Raw genomic sequence first — 19459 nt, 5'->3', positions numbered from 1 at the left:
ATCTAAATTTGTCTTTGATAGAGTGTAATTAAATTTAAATATTTATTATCTACAATACAACTGATATTAAAAAAATAACTTTAATGTAAAGTGTTTCCAGATTGTAGGTAAAATATAAGTTAACTGTATTTAAATTGTAGTCTTAGTAATAATTTGTAGATGATTTGTAGATAAATTGTGGGTAATATATTTTTATGATTGGAGTAATTATTTATTCTGTTTGTTGTGTAATTTAACTTCATCTGACAGTTATATACAGATATTACCTAGAACTTGAAGGTATTTCATAAAAATTATGAACATATACAACTACAAAATTATATACAATTACTACATTGAGTGTTGCCAAAATGTAGATATTGTGGAGATTATTTGTAGGCAAATTGTATTCTAAGATGAAAGATAAAATTACAAAACAAAAAAGTATGCTGCAATAAAAAAAAATTGTTCATAAAGTAGTGTATTCTCCTTCAACTACAAATTGGCATCAACTAAACTAGGAAAACATGACACTATTTCTTCTTTCTCTAGACTCTAGTCTTCTCATTCAATGCAGGAGTACCCTTCCTCCTTGCTAGCCTGCCTGTAACCTCACTTTCACTGATTGACACATCTTCTTGCTTCTTTGTAGCATAGTCCCATATGAGAGCTCCATAGCGTCTACGGTGTTGGTCGATATCCGAAAGGTTTTCTGAAGGGATTGACAAATCTCCAATGCAAACATACTCCGCAAAAGCAGCCACAAATACACCACAATCACTGCATAAGACAAAAAAAATTAATTATTTAACAAATGATTATAAAAAAAATAATTAAACATCCAGAAAGAGAGAATGGTTTTTTTACAATGATCATTCCTTTTGCTGTGGAATCTCTGCAACCATCCACTGTATGTTGAGAGGGTTTGTAACTGGTTTCTCAATGTATGCCTTTGTGGTCTTGAAGTCAATGTCTTTACGCTTCCCGTAGAAACCAGTGCAAGAAAAATACAGAGAGATAATGATTGAAAACTTATCAACACATGATTCAACAACATCATGATTGTGTGAAGACACCATGGAATCATACACATAAAGTTGCTTGTCCACTATGTCGAAAACGATCAACAACCAATGGAAATTCTCTACAATGTTCACGGGCATGATGACATAGTCAACTTCATCCCAGGCAACATTAGCAAGGAGTCTATACCCAATAATATATTCTGCAACATCATCATCGGGTTTAATAACCGAATACTTTTTTTCTGGCGGAGAACTTATGAACTTGTCATAGATTTGTACAATCTTTGATTTGAACAAGCAATCAGTTGTTGTAAACCTAGTGTTGTTGGGGTTGGGGCCATATTTGCCTCTTTTTCTCAGGTAATACATAATAACATCAATGTGCTGCAAAATAAAATGAAATATACTGTTAGCTACAATGTAACTACAATTATCAACAAAGCAGCTACACCTTAAAATACAAACTCAGAATTCAAATAATCTAACAAATAACTACACTTTAACTGCTATACACAACAACACATGGAACAACAACTACCACAAAAGCCTCAATAATATCTACATGCAAACTAAAGTTAATATTATAAGTCTTCAACTGGCTCTACAATTTTACTACAAATTAACTACAACCATGAAATATAGATATACCAATTCTGTCCAAATTAATAAATATACAATTTTTACATACAATTCATCATCAAATATGATACATAAGGTTCAACCTAGATACAATCACACTTTAATAAATAAGAGCAACATTTATAAGAAATGTCTACATTATATCTACAATTTATAATAAAGGGCATGGTCACATATATTTCATATCTACAATATAACTACAAAACAGAAGTAAAAATATATCTTGTGAATTTATTCTTTGATACTTACCGAGTCATTGAGGACTCCCCCGGGGTGAGCAAAGGAATAAAACCAGTCCTTCTTATCTACCTTTTCAACTCCAAGGTCTAACCAAGGATTGATTTGGTTATCCTTTATGGAAAAGGGAGCCTTCTTCCTGTAACAACAAATAAATGGCCAATCAAAAAAATTCACAGAATGAATTACATTTTTTAACTTTAAAATGCTGAAATGAAAGTGTCAAATTAAGCATTCATACCTCTTAGATACTTTGTCAGTACGGTGGTATAACCACTTGTTGAACTTATCTAACATATCAGAATCTACATTTTCACCTATAAGAGTTGTGAATGGGTGTTTGAGGTAGAAAAATTTAGGTCCAATAGAGCTGCTGCCTCCAGAACTATATAGCGGTATGAAAGGTGATCGTGCATGTTTCCCCGGTTGTCTGGTTCTCCCCAGATGAATAGGGGTTGCTTCATCTGGTATGGGCTCACCATACTTAACCAATTGTGTTAAGTTGTCTGGCAACTCAAAGTCATCCAATGTCACACGCTTCTTATCAATGCCTGAACCTTCAGAAACAACTTCATCCACATGATGTACATTTTCACCTTCATTTAGCTGTTTCTCAATGACTTGTTCTGTCTGAGATGCTACAGTCACTCCGTGAATTGGGGACTGTGCATTGATATCTTCAATATCTGTTACAAAAAACAATACTTACTTAACAGGGAATGTAAAATTGTATAAAGAACAATTATTTGTTCTGAATGACAGTATGATATTATACCTGCTAGTTCTACCTCAGCTGTTTCTTGAAATTCTCCATATAAGTCAACATGTCCTGGACAAACTGCAGCTTCAATTTATATAAAAAAAAAATAGGTAAAAAAGTAATAGATAATGGTGCCTTGAAAGTTGCAGATACATGTAGGAAGTTGTAGATAAATTGTGAATAATAAAACTCAGTTCTATAAAGTTTTATAATAAGTGTATATATTTGTATGTATTTTGTAGATACTTGTGTTGCTTGTGCTTGCATGCACTTGATCACCAAGATTGAACGAAAATTGCTGGTGGTTCACTCCTTGTTTTTGGTCATTGTTTTTGGTTGAACTACCAGCAAACTAAAGATTTTATGTTAGTTTGATTATATTTTTTAAAATGTCATAATTTGTTTTGGCATATAAATATATATCAACTCTTACCTTTGCCTCATCCACATCATATCTCCTGTTTATCAAATTCAAAACCCTCTTCATAGAATCATCTATAAACACTCGAAGGTCATGGAGTTCCTTAAATACATCCTTCCTAAAATCCTCTAACTTTCCATCAACCTAAAAGTTAAAAATATAGTTAGATGGTAATTTTATTCAAATAAATTACAATTTAGTTTAATTATGTATGAGGCAGTATTGTTTATACAATTGTCTCCAAAGTGATACAGTTATACTATAATTTAACAACAATGTTATGCAATATAGATAAATTGTAGCAAATATGTAAATATATTGTAGTTAATAATTTTACCTACTTAATTCCCTTTTCTAGCTCCCTGAGCTTCATAGCCACAGATTCCTTGTCCTCTTGACAGTCTGTATGTTTGGGTTCCAATGTTGGAGAATCAGCATTTGGAACCTCTGATGATTGTGCACCTTGTTCATCTTCATACTCAATCTTGTTTGGCAGAGTAAGCACTCCAATCTCTTCTCCAGATTCAGTCATGCTTGTGAACTGAATCATGAAAAAAACAGTTAGTTCCACTAAGACAAAAAAATATAGTCTAAATGTAGATATTATGAAGGTAAATGTAGGAACATAAAAAAATGAAAAAAATACCTTAATCCACTCAGGCTTGATCATCTTCTCTTCAAAGGCAGTTAACCAAATCTGCCCTTAGTAGCTGACCATCTTAATATGCGAGGTATTGAGTCAGAACACCTCGTAGCAAGCTCCATGCTGACGGTCGAGCAACACTCATAAAGCCACACTTGCAAGGCTAATGAGCATCCCCGTATGAGATAAGAATGTACACGAGGATTTAGACGATGCCTAACAGATTCCATAACCTGATTGAACGATTTAATACCCCATGGGTATGACTCAAAATTACCAGACTCTATCAAATAGAACCTAAAATGGTCTATAAAAGACACATGATCTTTGTCAGAAGGGCAAACAAAAAATTCCAAAAGATAAAGAATGCACAACTTGACTGCATCCTCATCGTTTACCCAAGATCTATTTGTTACTATGTTTTTCAAATACCACTTCTCTACTCTTTTTTTGTTAGGAAAATAGTTATTCATTAACTTGCTAACATAACTAGAAGTATATCCATAATCTGTAAACTTATTCACACAATTTAAACCAGTAATTAAACCAAACTCTCTCAAGGCAAAATTCAATTTTCCCCCCTTCAAGTGGACTGAAAAAAATGATTCATTAGACTTAGACAGTTCATACTTCATCAGAAGATGAATAGTTTGATTTTGCATGCAAATGGAGGGGAGAGACAGTAAGTAACCAAAACAAGTGTTTTTAAAAAGCTTTAAAGCATTTGGAGACAATAACTCTTTTATCTGGCTAGGAATGCTAGGATCACACAAAGTGTGGAATCTAAGCACACCATAATTTACATTATGTGGGGCAAAATAATGTCCATTCTGCACAAAATGATAAATTATTTCACATTAGTAAACTGCATAGAAATTAAGCATTAATATAAATAATATCTACATATAACTACACTTATTGCTAAAAAAAATCAGGGAGAAAAAATACATACAAATCCGCTTCAAAAAAATACACCAACCCACACATATAACTACAAAAACATACAAGACATCTACACATATAAACATTATCTACAAAAATGCAGGAAGCAAAAAGTAGCTACAACTCTGTTTCAAAATTTAAAAGCTAAGGACAATATAACTACAACACGACTACAAAATAACTACAATTATATCCGTGTTTTAAACCACAACTACAAAAAATCTAGAAAATTAAGACAACTAATCTACAATTTACCAAAACACTTAAAACAGAGATTTTTACATCCAAAACAAAACTAAAAAAATGGAAACGAAAATACTAAATGTTTACCTTCACCAAATTTTTTTTCTGAACCAATTTTGGGAGCTCTTTGGACTGTTTCTTCGTTTTTTGTTTTGTGGAAGCAGGAGGCAACTTGAGTTTTTTAACTGTTGGAATTTTAGGGACATCTTCAACAAAGTCGTCATCTACACATACCTCTTTCCCTTTCTTTTGAGTTGTTTGCCGCCTGGTGTAGCACTTCCTCCAGCATCTACATCGTGCATCTTCTTTGTTCGCATTTCGGTACGGATTTGTCTAGGAGATGAACTGTGAGTAGTAGGTTCCATTGCGTAGATTTTACTTATTTTTGTGGTGATTTTGATGTTAAAACACCTAAATCGAAAGAGGGGATATCACATACTGTAGATCTTTTATGTATTTTTTTGGGAGATTTGATGTTCTTCATGGTTTAACTTCAATATTTGGTGAAATTAAATTGAGAAAAATGAAGAACGTGAGTAACTTTTGTTTTGTATAGAAGAAAACTGAAGAAAACATGGGGGAGTGAAGGGTAAAGGTAAAACGTGGGGGGGTTACGGTAAAGGTAAAAGGTGGGGAGGGGTTGAGCTGAAAGGAAAGTGAAACGTGAGAATATACGGTCCTATAATTATGCCTAAAATAAATGTCCCATTAATTATATCCATGTTTTAAATTATAGTATATAAATAATAATTTAGTATACTAAATGTAATTATCTCTGACCTTAAATATGAAGAGTAATAAGGTACAGGAAGACCTAAATCCACCAATAACTACCAAACAATTGTATACCCAGCCCATCTTGTATCCAAATCGAAGATACCCACCTTCCCTTGTCAACAAGCCTTTTCCCGATTCCTCCCTTCCTCACTGTCGACGAACTTTCCTTCCCTTCTACATTCTTCCACACCCAAATCTTTCATCCCAACTCAATTATTACAATAAAATTAACATATTATTTCTTAAATAAATACATATTATTCTCAAAACCAATCAATCGATCAATCACCGTTCAAATCCTTATCTTCTCCGATCAGTCATTAAAATTCTCCGATATGCAACACGGCGACGTTAGCTCTCCTTATTACCAATATTACCAGCCTCACTTTCAGAACCCTAACCCTAACCCTAGCTCTACTCCCGCTGATCCTCCCTATACCCCGCCCACCGTCCCCGGCCAATTCGCCTCAGCTCCGCCGGTTGCTTCCGGCGATTACTCCAACTACGCCTCCTCCTACCCGCCGTATCCTCAGCCTTCTGCCGATCATGCCCCAAATCCACCTGCTCCGTACCCTTCAAACCCCAGCTCTCAATCGTCCTACGGTTTCCCTCACCTCGACGCTCCACAACCGAACTATTACCCTTACGATCAAAATCAAACGCCTGTGAGTTATGATTTTTCTGCCCCAGGGGCTAATTATCAGACACCAAATCCTCCTAATTACAATTCATTGAATTCGTCAACTCCTTATTCATCGACCTCATTTGGTGCCCCCACAGGGACTAATTATGGCAATTCGTTTGAGAATAATGCTAATTATGGTAATTCGTTTGAGAATAAAGCCAATTATGGTTCGTATGGAGACCAGGGATTGTATGATGGTGGTGTTTACAAGTATAATGGGAAGAAAGAGGAGTCGTATGGTGGAAATCAATCACAATCAAGTTCTGCGGGGGTGATGTTTGATGATTACGGAAGGCCTATCGATGTTTCAAGTGGGAGGGAGCAACAGGGACCTGCGAGTACTCCGAAAATTGTGAAAGCAACACCTAAGATTGAGGACCAACATGATGTATCAGGTGGTGTTTTGAAGTTTCGTGTGAAGCTTTTATCCGAAGGCTTTGGTCAGTCCGACATGGATGTGCTCTGTCAGGTTTGAATACTGTAGCATTTTTTATATTTGTGAATCTTTGGATGAGAAAAGGGCCTGACTTTGGGTCTTGTAGTTAGTAATCACTTTGCCTGCTTGTTTATGTTAATTTATTTATGTTCCTTTTGACAATTAGTACTTGTTTAGTTGTTATGAGTTTTGATTGAGAAAGAATCTTTTTTCAGATTGGTCTAGATGGAATTCGCATACTTGATCCTGCGACTAGCCGAACTCTGAGGATATATTCACTTGAAAACGTGACAAGAATGGAGGTAAATTTATTGTGTTGTGCTTATTGATTCTGTTAAGCATCTTTCTTCTGAATTAAGTTAATCTCTTATATTTTCAATGTCAGGTGTTGGATTCGTATATATTTGCATTTTGGGCCAAAACTTCTGTTGACGTTGAACCTAAACGTATCAGGCTGAAATCAAATAGTTATACCACGAACAATATCCTGGACGCAGTGACAGCAGCAAGTATTCAGGTTAAGAGATCTATTTAGTAAAAGGTTTTGTTAGCATCCCTGTGTATGCTTTTCTTTTAAGTCATATCTTTCAATATATGATTACACCCTTTTACTTTTCTTTTTCTGACTTGGTATCATATTAGATTCAAAGAGAACGTGGGATATTTTTATTTGACATTGTCTCTACTTTCTGCATTGCTGCTCCATCTTGATGCATGTAGTCCACTTTACATGGCCAAATAGGATTCTCATGCTCTGATAATTATAAGAATGACTCTGAAAGAAGTGTCTAAGCTCATACCTAAAACGATTGACGGTCATCTAAAACTTAGTTCTTCTTGATTTTTACGATAGAAGCTTCTGTTTTTGCTGTTATCTACCAGTTGAGCTGGACTTCTGACATATCAGGGATGACATAGTCTAGTAAGCCACTTGGATAAACAGTTTTGAGGATGAGAGGCAGAAAGGCTCTAAGTTTAATTGGCTTGGGGAACTGATGCGGAACTTTGTGGACTATTTTAGGTAAGTGAGGGAGGGTGCAGGAGAGTATTAGAATGGTTGACATACGAGAGGCTTGTATGGAGTGAAATTGGGAGAAATCAACAGATTTGTTGGTTAAGTTTCTGGCATTCAGACGCTGAAACATTGAAAGTATTGTACAGGGTCACGGACATACGTGCACAAACTCCAAGAGTACTCAGACCGGGGAAGTGGCTATTCCAATATGAAGTTGTAGAAGTAGGTTGATTTGTTCGATTCCGTATCTGGTATCAATTTTAGACTTGCCAAGTGATGGTTGGTGTGTGGTTCATGAGTAGGAGGAAGCAACAAAATAACATGTGCAGCTTCATATATAATGCTCGAATACATTTAGCAAAGAAAGTAGAATGGAGCAGCAAAAAGCAAACAAGGTTCATGGGCTTGAAGAAAAAAGCGTGTGAGCATACAAGTTAGGGAAATTGAATAATCTTCACTTCCTCTTGATGCATTATCAGTGAAACTTCATTTACTTGATCACAAAAACATATGAATATAATACTATAATAATCAAATTGCAATGGAAATATCTAATTTCAACTTCCGGAACATAATCATGCCGGCATTGGCTTTTTTACTTTGTAGATGTACAGAAATCTATTGAAGAATCAAGACTGCAGGTTGCACCTCTTGGTGCTTCTCCATAAATTCTCATCCATGACGAAGAACAACTGGGGTTTTAATTAGAAGAATTCAGTTATTATTAAGTATATATGGCTGGTAGCCACTGCCCTTCTTACTGATTTTATAAGATTCATAATTGATTCATGTTCTTCTAGTCGAGCAACCACTATAGACAACATTAGGTTTTAAGGTTCAATAATTTTTCTGTTATAGTTTTAGCTGGTGTTCTAATCTTGTTGGCTTAGGATTTAGATATAATCATGATTTTGAGCTCCTGAAATTGGTTTTCTATGATCCTTCTCTTTGCTGTCAATCGTATTTGTTACATTTGCTCATTGTTTCAATATTTCTTCTAAACTAGTCATAAGCATGTACTCAGGCTGGTATTATGGTGTTTAGGTCAAGGAAATGGGCGAGAGTAGTAGGCCTTCAGACTCAATCAAGGGATCTGAGTCAGCTGCCGAGAAGAAGAAAGGTTTTGATTGGATTAAGTTGATGAGACCCCTCAATGAAGAGAAAGATCACTGGGTTAGATATAATTCAACGGCTATTTATTTCTTTACTCTTTAGTTGCAGAATTTCCTTCTATTTCTGCTGAATGAAACTTGTGCAAGGATTTAAAATTGGCAACTCGTCTTTTTTCTCTTTAGCCCCGTTTTGTTTTTCTTGCAGGTTCCTGACGAAGCAGTTCGAAAGTGTACTGCTTGTGGGACCGACTTTGGTGCTTTTGTACGAAGGGTGAGCATTTATTGTAACAGTTTTAGTCTATGTTGCGTGCACTCTCCAAAATGATGCCGCACCGGTTTCAGATCCTCCAAAAATGCACTACTCTTGGAGGATCTGATATGCACTTGTAGACATTCTTGGAGAGTCCGGGCATCATAAGTTTTAGTGTGTACATGCCACATTTGCATCTTGTATTTGCCTGTTCGATTTTTTTCACTCGTACTCCTATAAATTTGTGACTTTGACAGCACCACTGCAGAAATTGTGGGGATATTTTCTGTGACAAATGCACTCAAGGTAGAACTGCTTTGACTTCAGATGAAGATGCACAACCAGTTCGAGTTTGTGACCGATGCATGGTATGCCTGGAAATTAATATTATGATTTCCTCACCTATGATTTTCTCTAAGTGGCATTCTTATTTCTCTTAACACTCTTTTCCAGCACATAGGATATTTTTCCCAATTGTTTTCTGCATTGACTATTCCTTATTTCCTTATAATTTTGGTGGAACGAGCTCTCAGTTGACGACAGTGTCAAGCTCTCTCGGTTCTGTTAGCTCTAAGCCGGAATGGAGCTTTAACAGTATTTTCCACTGCCATTGAAGAAATTGCTCTTTTGCAGAAATAACTCGCCTCCTACTGATAACATTTTGTTGTAGGACTTTCCCTTATTCTTTCCCAAATTGATTGTGTTTGTCCATGCTCATTCTTTATACCTCAGTCTTAACACATTCTGTGGGTGAGTCGTTAAGGTCTTTCACTCTGGACTGAATGGACCAGATCTGAAGCAACATTAGTATCAGTCTAGTGTCAGGTTTACACGTGCTATGCTTGTAACAATCGTGCTCCTCTGTAAACAAATGCTCATAGAAACGAACTATCGCCCTTCTACCTCCTCCTCATGAACTACCCTATTTACCTTTATTAGTGTCACCTCCATTTGCACAATGGCACATACAAAACTAACATATGTGATCTTCCTCTTTCTCAGATTCTCAGCTGTCAAGATAGATCTATTGCTGTAACCCTTGGTCACATGTTTTTTGTTGGGAAAATTGACAATACCCATTTTATTGTTCTACTTCCGTCAGCCGGCTTAAAACTAAGGAAATGTTAAAAAAAATGAGGCGTTAAACTTTCGTTTTTATGAATTTTGCCATCTTAATGTCTGATCTTTACTGTATGTATTATCCGAAGCTTTGCCACTCTTTGGTGACAATGCTTTTCTATGTTTACATTTGTTTATAGTTATTATCAATGTTCAACATGTTGATCCTCTGTATGTTTGCATTTATTTGTTTATTGTTGGCCATAAGAGCCTTTAAGCGGTATTCTCAAAAGATGCATTGAGCTCGATAATGTTTCCAGTATTCTTAATGTTGCTTCTCATTTTGCAGGCTGAGGTAACTCAGAGGCTCAGCAATGCTAAAGCAGCGGTTAGAGTGGCTGCATTGCCAAGTCATGTAGACCTTGCGAAAAGACTCCAGGTAAATATGTACTTCAAGGTTCTGTCATTATTTATTTTTGCTGAGAAAAGTGTGTTTTTGAGATAGATTATTGAAAGCGTAGTTTGACAATTCATGGTACATCAGCAGTTTCTGTTATAGAAGGATAACCATACATCATATATCCTATTTAATTAGAAAAATAGGATATATGATATAAGCAAGCAGAAAATCATGAGTTTGTGTGTTTTACCAAGCATCTGGTTGCAGTTGCATCTTTGGCTGACAGTTTAATTTTTTAATGTAATCTTTTGTGGTTGCATCTTAAGCATTTAGTGCTAATATCTCTGATTGACTTTTATGACAGGAGGAGATGGACAAAAAGCGGAAGACATCAACAGGTATTAGCCACTGTGAGGCAATTTCTTTTTCAATTCAAATAACATAGTTGCACAACCAATGCTATCTGGAATTGGTTTGCAAAATTTCTATGGCGGCTCTATTGGTGATTTTTCTTTCCCTGAACCAAACATATATATTATTTTCAGGTCATACATCACAGGTTTCCAGAAGGATGAGAGAGGTTGCATGTCCGACTTGCACTGTCCATTTGCAGGTTTAACATTATATGCGAGAACTCTTTTCCTATTTGTATTATAATTGAACCTAAAGGATTGATTTACACTCTACATAACTTAATAGCTCCATTCTGTTTAGACGAAATTCCCAATGTTTCTATCTCAATCGTTCTTTTTTATTCTAAATACTTCACAAGGTGGTTTCATGTTGTCCTGTCTGGCTAGACCCCTAAGAAATTAAAGAATCTACTCAAACATATAATTTTTACTAAATTAGCCAAATGGAGGGGAGAAAGGAACAAAGAAAGGAGTACTGCTGAGATTTGTAGAATTGTAGATTTTATAATCTTATAAAAAAGAAGAGATTTGTTGATTTTATAACTTGGAACTGATGGAATATGCCAACACAGGATAAACGTGAGGTCATACCTTCTAGAACTTCTAAATGCTGAAAAAGTTGGAGTGAAATTTGCACTTCCATATTTCATGAAGTGTGGTAAAACATGATATGCAAATACTGTTTTACCTTTGTTCCCATTGTCAAAACTTTTTATAATATTAACCAGCAACCTCTGGTAGGAGAGTATTTAATGCCAGTTAAATTGCAGGTTGAAGTCCCAGCTTCTGGATCAGAAACGATAGAGTGCAGTGTCTGCCAGCATCCGTTCCTTGTTAGTGCTCATTGAGATGCAGGGTCTTCATTCATGTTTTGCTTTGTGGTATTCGTATGTGCTGGGATTGGTTAGAAGCCACCGCTATGGTCCTTCCAACTTTTTATGATTGTTTTTTTAGGGTATCGCAATCTGTATTTATTGGTCTTTGTAGTAAATCTCTTTCAATAATGTAGATTTATACACAAAATGCAGTCATTTTTATGATCTTTTCCTCTGCTGTGTGCGTGTATAGGAGGTGCTTCATGCTGGGAAGTACTTGCAAAAGTGCTGAAACTAACTTGTTCAGTTCATTGTGCAAATTAATGAGTTTCCTGCATTTTGAATCCTTGTTTTTCATTTGCGCCTTATCCTCTTATGTTGAACATATTCTTATCTTTACGAAACCATAGAAGAATTCATCTATCGAGGAGCTGACAGGAATTACATAACGAAGGGGAGAAAAAGAGCATAAAAGGGTAGGAAAGCAAGATTCAGTATTAAAGCGTGAAATCTATTCTTTCAACTTTCAAGTGTCAAATATTCACATCGCTGATAAATTACGGCCTAATGTTGATCAAGATAGCCCACCGTCGTGTGATTGAGATGCGTTAAATCTTCTTCAGCTTGACTCAAGTCGGATATTTTCGATGTTTCTCCATCTTTTTTTCCAATCAAAGAATGAAAGCATAAAAAGTGTAGTAGTTTATTTCGAGAGATGAAGTTGCAGACGTGCAGGGCAACCCCCGTAGTTTCATTATGCATGTCTTAAAAGAGGCGCATTCTGCTGATGGTCCAATCAATAGAATGCTTGACAAGAAAACTACGTTTGTTTTCACTACTATTCTTTGTGTTTTTTTGGAACGAATCCTCCCTAAATCTCCACTCTTTCCATCCCCCCCCCCCCCCCCCCCCCTTTTTTTTTTTTTTCTTTTTCTCGTAATTATTGCTTCCTATTTTACCTCGTAAAAAATGAACTCTTTTATGATTTTTATAAAGAAATGAATAAATTATGGAGCAACGAATAAGGTTAAAAAGTCGAAAGATGTAGGATATGCTCCCGAATGGGAGCTCAAATAAATTTGTTTTCCCTCTTGTCAAAGCTCCAGAATTGAGCAAGTTGGCTTTGGTTATAGGGAATTAGAACAGTAAATCCAAAATATAATAGGTGCACCGCTATTTAGGGAATACTATCAGTTTACGCAGTACGCATGCCAGCGCTTTTTGTCGTAAATTTAAATTTTGCGTTACGAGTATCAGTAGAGCAACTGTGAAACGGCGAATACATTACTGTGGAGATTTTGATTTCATTTTGTAAGTGTATAGGCCAAAATCTGCCCCAAGGATATTTAGCATAATATGACATTAAAGAAAAAGTCGGGCGAGGTCGACCAGGAAGCAGCAAGATTCATGGCCGAGATGTCAACCATGATCGAGGTCGAGCATTGCGTAAAGAACAGTAACGACTAGTGTTTGAAATAGGATATTATGAATATTCTCTTCATTTGTACTATTAGGGTATGTTAGAGACATATCTTGTATAAATAGAAAAAGAGATAATGGGATAGGGCATGTGATATTCTTTTGATAAGAACACTATTCAGATGAAGTTTCTTCCTCTCTCTCTAACAAAGATACAAGTATTGCCTTTTCATTGACATTCTTACATATGTTATTCCACATTTTTCCGTCAGATCCGGATATTTCGAACATTCTAGGATTTATCTGTCACGCATCATTGTCAGAAGCAACAATCATCTAATTCATTCATTATTGATTGATTCGTTCCTTCTATTTACTTAAATACCACTTATTGTTATTTATTGCTAGTTATTCCTCCATTATTGCTCATGCTTTGAGAATATTTAATGCGCAATATCATTAACTTCCACTGAATCAACCCTATATAGTCCGTATTTTCAATATCTACGTTGAGGAATATTATTATTAACTAAGTTTGACCCATCATTACATAAATATAAGGTTTAACCGAAAGTTATACATTTTTGGTCAAACAATTTGGCGCCGTATGTGGGAATTTCTTAGTTAAAGTTTTTAATTTCCTCTAGATCTATAACCAACACGAACTGTTAACGTAAAAAAAAGGACACGAACATGATCTCCTTTCTTTTGTACGCATAGATCTAATATGGCAGGTAACAATGAAGAAAGAACCAGGACAATGGGCAACCACACAACCAACCTCTTGAACACCATCAATGAGATTTCTGAAACAGAGGACGAGGATATAACGCCCAACGCCTCCTCCAAACGAGGCGGATCACCTCCTCCTTACTATAGCATCACAAAATCTCTCGGTAAAGGAGCTTCCACGTCCGTAGTGGAAGAGACGCCACCAGCAGTAAAAAAGCTCCTCAAGGCTTGGCTAACTGACATGCTAACCAACATCCTCTATATGCCTGCTCAGGACACTGTTGCAGAAAATGCAAGAACTTGTGTTATACCTCCAGCGGACAAGCAGCGCGACCAGTTCCCTCCTTCAGCTATAGGTATTACTCACAACATTATTAACAGTGCAGGTGACGACACCCTCGCAACCATTTTGAAAAGGATGGAGAAAACGGAGAACGAGAACAAAACATTTCGGGACCAAATGAGAGAACACCAGGAAATGGTCGATAAGATACTAGGTGCCCCAAAGCTCTTGCCAAAGAGATATGTTGGTCGGTTCGTCGAGCAGCCATATAGCGATGACGCCGCCCTTATGCCATACCAAAGACCTTCAAGATGCCTCCCTACCTGAAAATATATGATGGTATGACCGATCCCGAAGACGATGTAACTCATTACATCACCGCTGTGAAAGGCAATGATATCTCCAAGGGACAAGTATCCTCCATTTTGTTGAAGAAATTCGGTGAAACCCTCATGGGAGGTGCATTAACATGGTATTCAGAACTACTTGCACGTTCCATCGAGACCTTCAAAGAGATGGCCAGCAAGTTTGTAACGGACCATGTTGGGGCCAAAAAGGTCGAAGCAAGAGTAAAAGACATATTTGCCATCAAATAGTCTTCGGGAAAGCGATTGAGAGACTTCCTTGCCTGTTTCAACCGAGTAAGGATGACCTTGCCGAATGTATCGGAGGGGATGGCGGTTGCAGCTTTCTAGAACGGGCTGAGCAGAAATGGTTCAAAGGCAACTAGAAAATTATTAAGACAACTTATGAAGTACCCCCCAACTACTTGGGATGAAATACATAACGTATATTGCGTCGAGGTCCGAGCAAACGAGGACGACCTCAATGGCCTGACTTATCGATTGACCTCGGTACAAGCCGAATCCAGAAAAGACCGAAGAAATGATATCATGAGGGACCTAGTAGCTCCACAACTAACTGGGAACGACATCTACCATATGTCAGAAGTTCCATTGCGCCTCCCTCCAGTCACGAAGAGGGCCCGCCCAGATCAAGGACATGGTCTCACCGGAAAGAAAGAGGTATGCCCTATTTGTTATCTGCTCACAATTTATGTGCATCACCTATAGAAGTAGTCTACGCTTTAGAGAAGCTCGGACCTAAGGTGAAGTGGCCACAAAAGATGAGGTCAGACCCGAATACCAAAAAATCAGATGCCCTATGCGAATTCCACCAAATGCGAGGACACAAAACCGAGGATTGCATCACTCTAAGGCAAGAGGTTGTAAACATGCTACGACAGGGACACCTCAAAGTGTTGTTGAGCGACTGCGAAAGGACCAATTTTTCCAGAGGACATGAACAACATCAAGGACCACCAAAACCGCCCTCGCTAACGCGCACCATCCACATGATCATTGGCGACGCGATGACGCCTCTATCAACAGTGTGAAATTCACCACAACCCACAAGCTCAAATGGTCAATCACCCATGAACGGTATGACAAACGCGAAGAAAGTATCATCTTCGATAAGTGGGATACCAACGGTTTGGCTTTCCCTCACTATGATGCCCTTGTTATCACTTTACAAATTTTAGATACCGATGTAAGACGTATTATGGCAGACGATAGAAGTGGTGCATGCATTATCCAACCTCGAGTACTTGCACAAATGAAACTCGAGGATAAGATAGTGCCGCATTGCATCAACAAACGGGTTTTAACAATGCAGTTGAGCGAACATCCAGCGAGATCATGCTTCCCGTCTTAGTCGGTGGAGTCACTCTGGAAACCACATTCCATATCATGAACCAAGACACAATATACAACGTCATAATAGGGCGACCATGTATACACACCATGAAAGCCATCCCCTACAGCTTGTACCAAGTCATTAAATTCCCAACTCCATGGGGAATATTCAGTATACGAGGGGAACATCGCCCATCCCAGGAATGCTACCGCATTGCTCTAGACTGTACGATCACTCAACAAATGAAGGACTAAGACAAAGAGGCATAGCAATCAACTAGGTCGAGGTCGGATGAGGATGTCATAAAAGACCCAGATACATTCGGAGTCGCATAATTGACCACAGAAGACTTCGACCCTATTCAATTAGATGGCAACGACCACAGCAAGAAAGCTTACATCGGCTGCAAGCTTCAAGAACCAAGTAAATTTTGTCAATTCTTAACTATTAATGCGGACTTGTTTGCTTTTAGCCATGCAGATATGCGAGGTATCCCGAAGAAAATTTCCACGCACAATATGAACGTCGACCCACTCTACCCCCCAGTGAGGTTGGTCCAACATAAGTTCAACTCCCCAATCAACGATGCAGTATGCGAAGAGGTCGAAAAATTATTGGGAAACAGCTCCATCAGGGAGTCAAAATACCCTTAATGGGTCGCCATGCGGTCATGGTGAAAAAGAAAAATGGAAAGTGGCGAATGTGCATGGTCTGTATAGATTTTAACAAAGCATGCCCCAAAGATTCATTTCCATTACCTCATCTCGACCAACTCATCGACTCGACGACCGAGCATGAACTACTGAGTTTTTGGATGCCTACTTAGGCTATAATTAGATCCTCATGGAAGAGAAGATCAGGAGAAAACTACTTTCATCACCCATCAAGGGACGTACTGCTACAGAGTCATGCCCTTCGTACTGAAAAATGTAGGAGCAACGTACCAAAGGTAATTAACAAAGATGTTCAAAAATCAACTCGGTAAAATGATGGAAGTCTACATAGACAACATATTGGTCAAATCCAAAAGGAAAGAAGACCACATCGATCACTTAAGAGAAACCTTCAATATACTCAGGCAACACGGAATGAAACTAAACCCCAAAAAGTGTGTATTCGGTGTGGCTTCAGGAAAATTCTTGGGCTTCCTAGTGTCACAGTGAGGTATCGAGGTCAACCTCGACCAAATCAAAGCCATCGAAGGTATACCAGAGCACTTGGCCACCAAAAAATAGGTTTAAAGGTTGACTGACCGTATCGCCGCCCTTTCAAGGTTCATTGTGCGATCATCTGATAGGGCCACAAATTCTTTGGCGTACTTAAAAAGGATAACGACCTCCAATGGACCTCTAAGTGCACCCAATCCCTGAAGGAGTTAAAGGCTTACTGGTCGTCGCCACCATTGCTTTCAAAACTAGAACCGCAGGAGCGCCTCCTTGTCTACCTTGTTGTATCTGAAGTAGCTGTGAGCGCAATCCTGGTCCGAGAAAATAAAGTTACGCAGTCTCCCATCTATTACATTAGCAAAACACTAGTTGATGCCGAGACGAGGTACCCTCACCTCGAAAAATTACCCTGGCCTTGGTCGTAGCTTCACAAAAGCTTAAACCCTACTTTCAGAGCCACCCTATCTCAGTAGTCACGACCTTCCCCTTAAGAAATATTTTACGTAAACCCGATCTATTGGGCAGGTTGGCCAAATGGGCCATAGAACTAAGTGAGCATAATATCACACATCAACTGCAAATAGCGATAAAGTCACATGTTCTTGCTAACTTCGTCGCCAATTTCAGCGCAAAAATAATGCCCGAAGTCGAAAAAGAAGCTTCCCACTCTTCTCCCAAAACACATGACCTCTAGGTCCGATACACATCTGGCGCTTCTAACGCGTCAAGGTCCAGACTGGGCCTCATGCTCGAAGTTCTGACAAGCAAAGTGATTCGCCAGTCCATAAGATGCCCAGACATGACTAACAATGAGGCCGAGTATGACGCCGTAATTGCAGGGTTAAAGCTATCACTTAATACGGGGCAAGACAGGTAAGACTACGCTGCGATTCTCAACTCGTTGTCAACCAAGTCACATGGACTTTCTAGATCAAAGATCAAAGGTTACAAAAATACTAGTCCGAGATCTGTAAGCTACTGCCCGAGTTTAACAAATGTTAGCTCAACTAGATCCCACGAGCATAGAACATCGAGGCGGACGATCTCGCCAAATTAGCAGCAGTCACCAAAAATATTACAACCGGAGAAAGAAGTATGGTCCACCTCTTCAACTCATCGATAGATCAAATCGAGGTAAGAACCATAAACTTGACTTGGTAGTGACGCAACCGTATTGTTACATATTTGCAGGATGGCATACTCCCAGATGATAAAAGAAGCCAAGAAACTTCAAATACAAGAAGCCAGGTATATCATCGTTCATAACGACCTGTACAAGAGGACGTATGGCGACCCCCTGGCGAAATGCTTAGGCCTAAATCAGATGCGGCGCGTCCTTGAAGAAGTCCATGAAGTCCATTGCGAATCTCATTCCATAAATCGAGCTTTGGTCAGATGTCTCATACGGGCAGGATATTACTGGCCCGCCATGAAAAATGAGGCCGCAGACTTCGTAAAAAATGCGAGTAGTGTCAAAAGTACGCCCCAATGATCCACCAAGCATGCAAGCACCTCCACTCAGTCACTTCCTCTTGACCGTTCATCAAATAAGAAATGGACATCGTGGGGCCCCTCCCCGCGGGGCGAGGTAATGTACGATTTCTTTTGGTTTTAACTGACTATTTGTCTAAATGGGTAGAAGCAGGAGCATTCTCCCAAATACACGAATAGGAAGTTATCGCCTTCATATGGAAAAACATTGTATGCCACTTCGGCCTCCAAAGAGATCAGTTGCGACAACGGACCCCAATTTATAGGAAAAAAGGTCGTCGAATTTTTTAAGAAATGGCATATCAAAGGAATACTCTAAACACCGTATCACCCCGTGGGTAACGGGCAAGCAGAGTCCTCCAACAAATTGATACTGAACATCGTGAAAAAAAAACTCGAAGACGCCAAGGGTTTATGGACGGAATTACTACCAGAAGTACTTTAGGCCTACCGAACAACACCGAAGACGAGCACAGGAGAGACACCTTACTTATTAGTCTATATGACTGATGCTGTAATATCGGTCGAAGTAGGAGAGCCCAGTTTGAGATACTCCCACGAAAGCGGGCCGAGGAACGATAAAAGCAGAAGGCTAGAGCTCGATGAAGTCGAAGAACGAAGGGATATGGCCTACATAAGGATGATCGCCCAAAAACAACAGGCAGAACGCTATTACAACAAAAGGCAAAGGTCAGACCACTCAAAGTCGGGGATTATGTGCTCAAAGATAAAACACAAGCAAGCAAAGACCTACGGGAAGGTAAATTGGGAACAAATTGGGACAACCCATACAAAATCACGGCAACAGTAAACAAAGGG

The 19459-nt window shown here is 38.3% G+C and overlaps 2 protein-coding genes across 2 annotated transcripts; one reads left to right on the top strand and one right to left on the bottom strand.

The window, feature by feature from the left end:
* Positions 1–527: 527 nt before the first annotated feature.
* On the bottom strand, positions 528–5254 carry LOC138885083 (uncharacterized). Its single transcript, XM_070165979.1, has 13 exons — positions 5124–5254; positions 4710–4716; positions 4396–4534; positions 3902–4296; positions 3403–3602; positions 3314–3320; positions 3074–3205; positions 2887–2992; positions 2656–2724; positions 2122–2566; positions 1893–2019; positions 889–1388; positions 528–759 (listed from the first exon to the last, which is right to left on the bottom strand). The coding sequence occupies exons 1-13, from the start codon at positions 5252–5254 to the stop codon at positions 528–530; spliced, it is 2490 nt and encodes an 829-aa protein (XP_070022080.1).
* A 481-nt stretch (positions 5255–5735) lies between these two features.
* On the top strand, positions 5736–12195 carry LOC104226144 (protein FREE1-like). The gene is made up of 10 exons (XM_009778039.2): positions 5736–6820; positions 7003–7089; positions 7173–7304; positions 8847–8975; positions 9120–9185; positions 9422–9532; positions 10573–10662; positions 10988–11021; positions 11169–11236; positions 11807–12195. Exons 1-10 carry the CDS (start codon positions 6002–6004, stop codon positions 11882–11884), a joined length of 1614 nt encoding a protein of 537 aa, XP_009776341.1. The 5' UTR covers positions 5736–6001; the 3' UTR covers positions 11885–12195.
* Positions 12196–19459: the final 7264 nt, after the last annotated feature.

Source organism: Nicotiana sylvestris, chromosome 2 (genome assembly GCF_000393655.2).
Source record: "Nicotiana sylvestris chromosome 2, ASM39365v2, whole genome shotgun sequence".
Classification (NCBI taxonomy): Eukaryota; Viridiplantae; Streptophyta; class Magnoliopsida; order Solanales; family Solanaceae; genus Nicotiana; species Nicotiana sylvestris.
The sequence above is the reverse complement of the archived record's forward strand: the minus strand, read 5'-3'. Positions and strand labels throughout refer to the sequence as shown.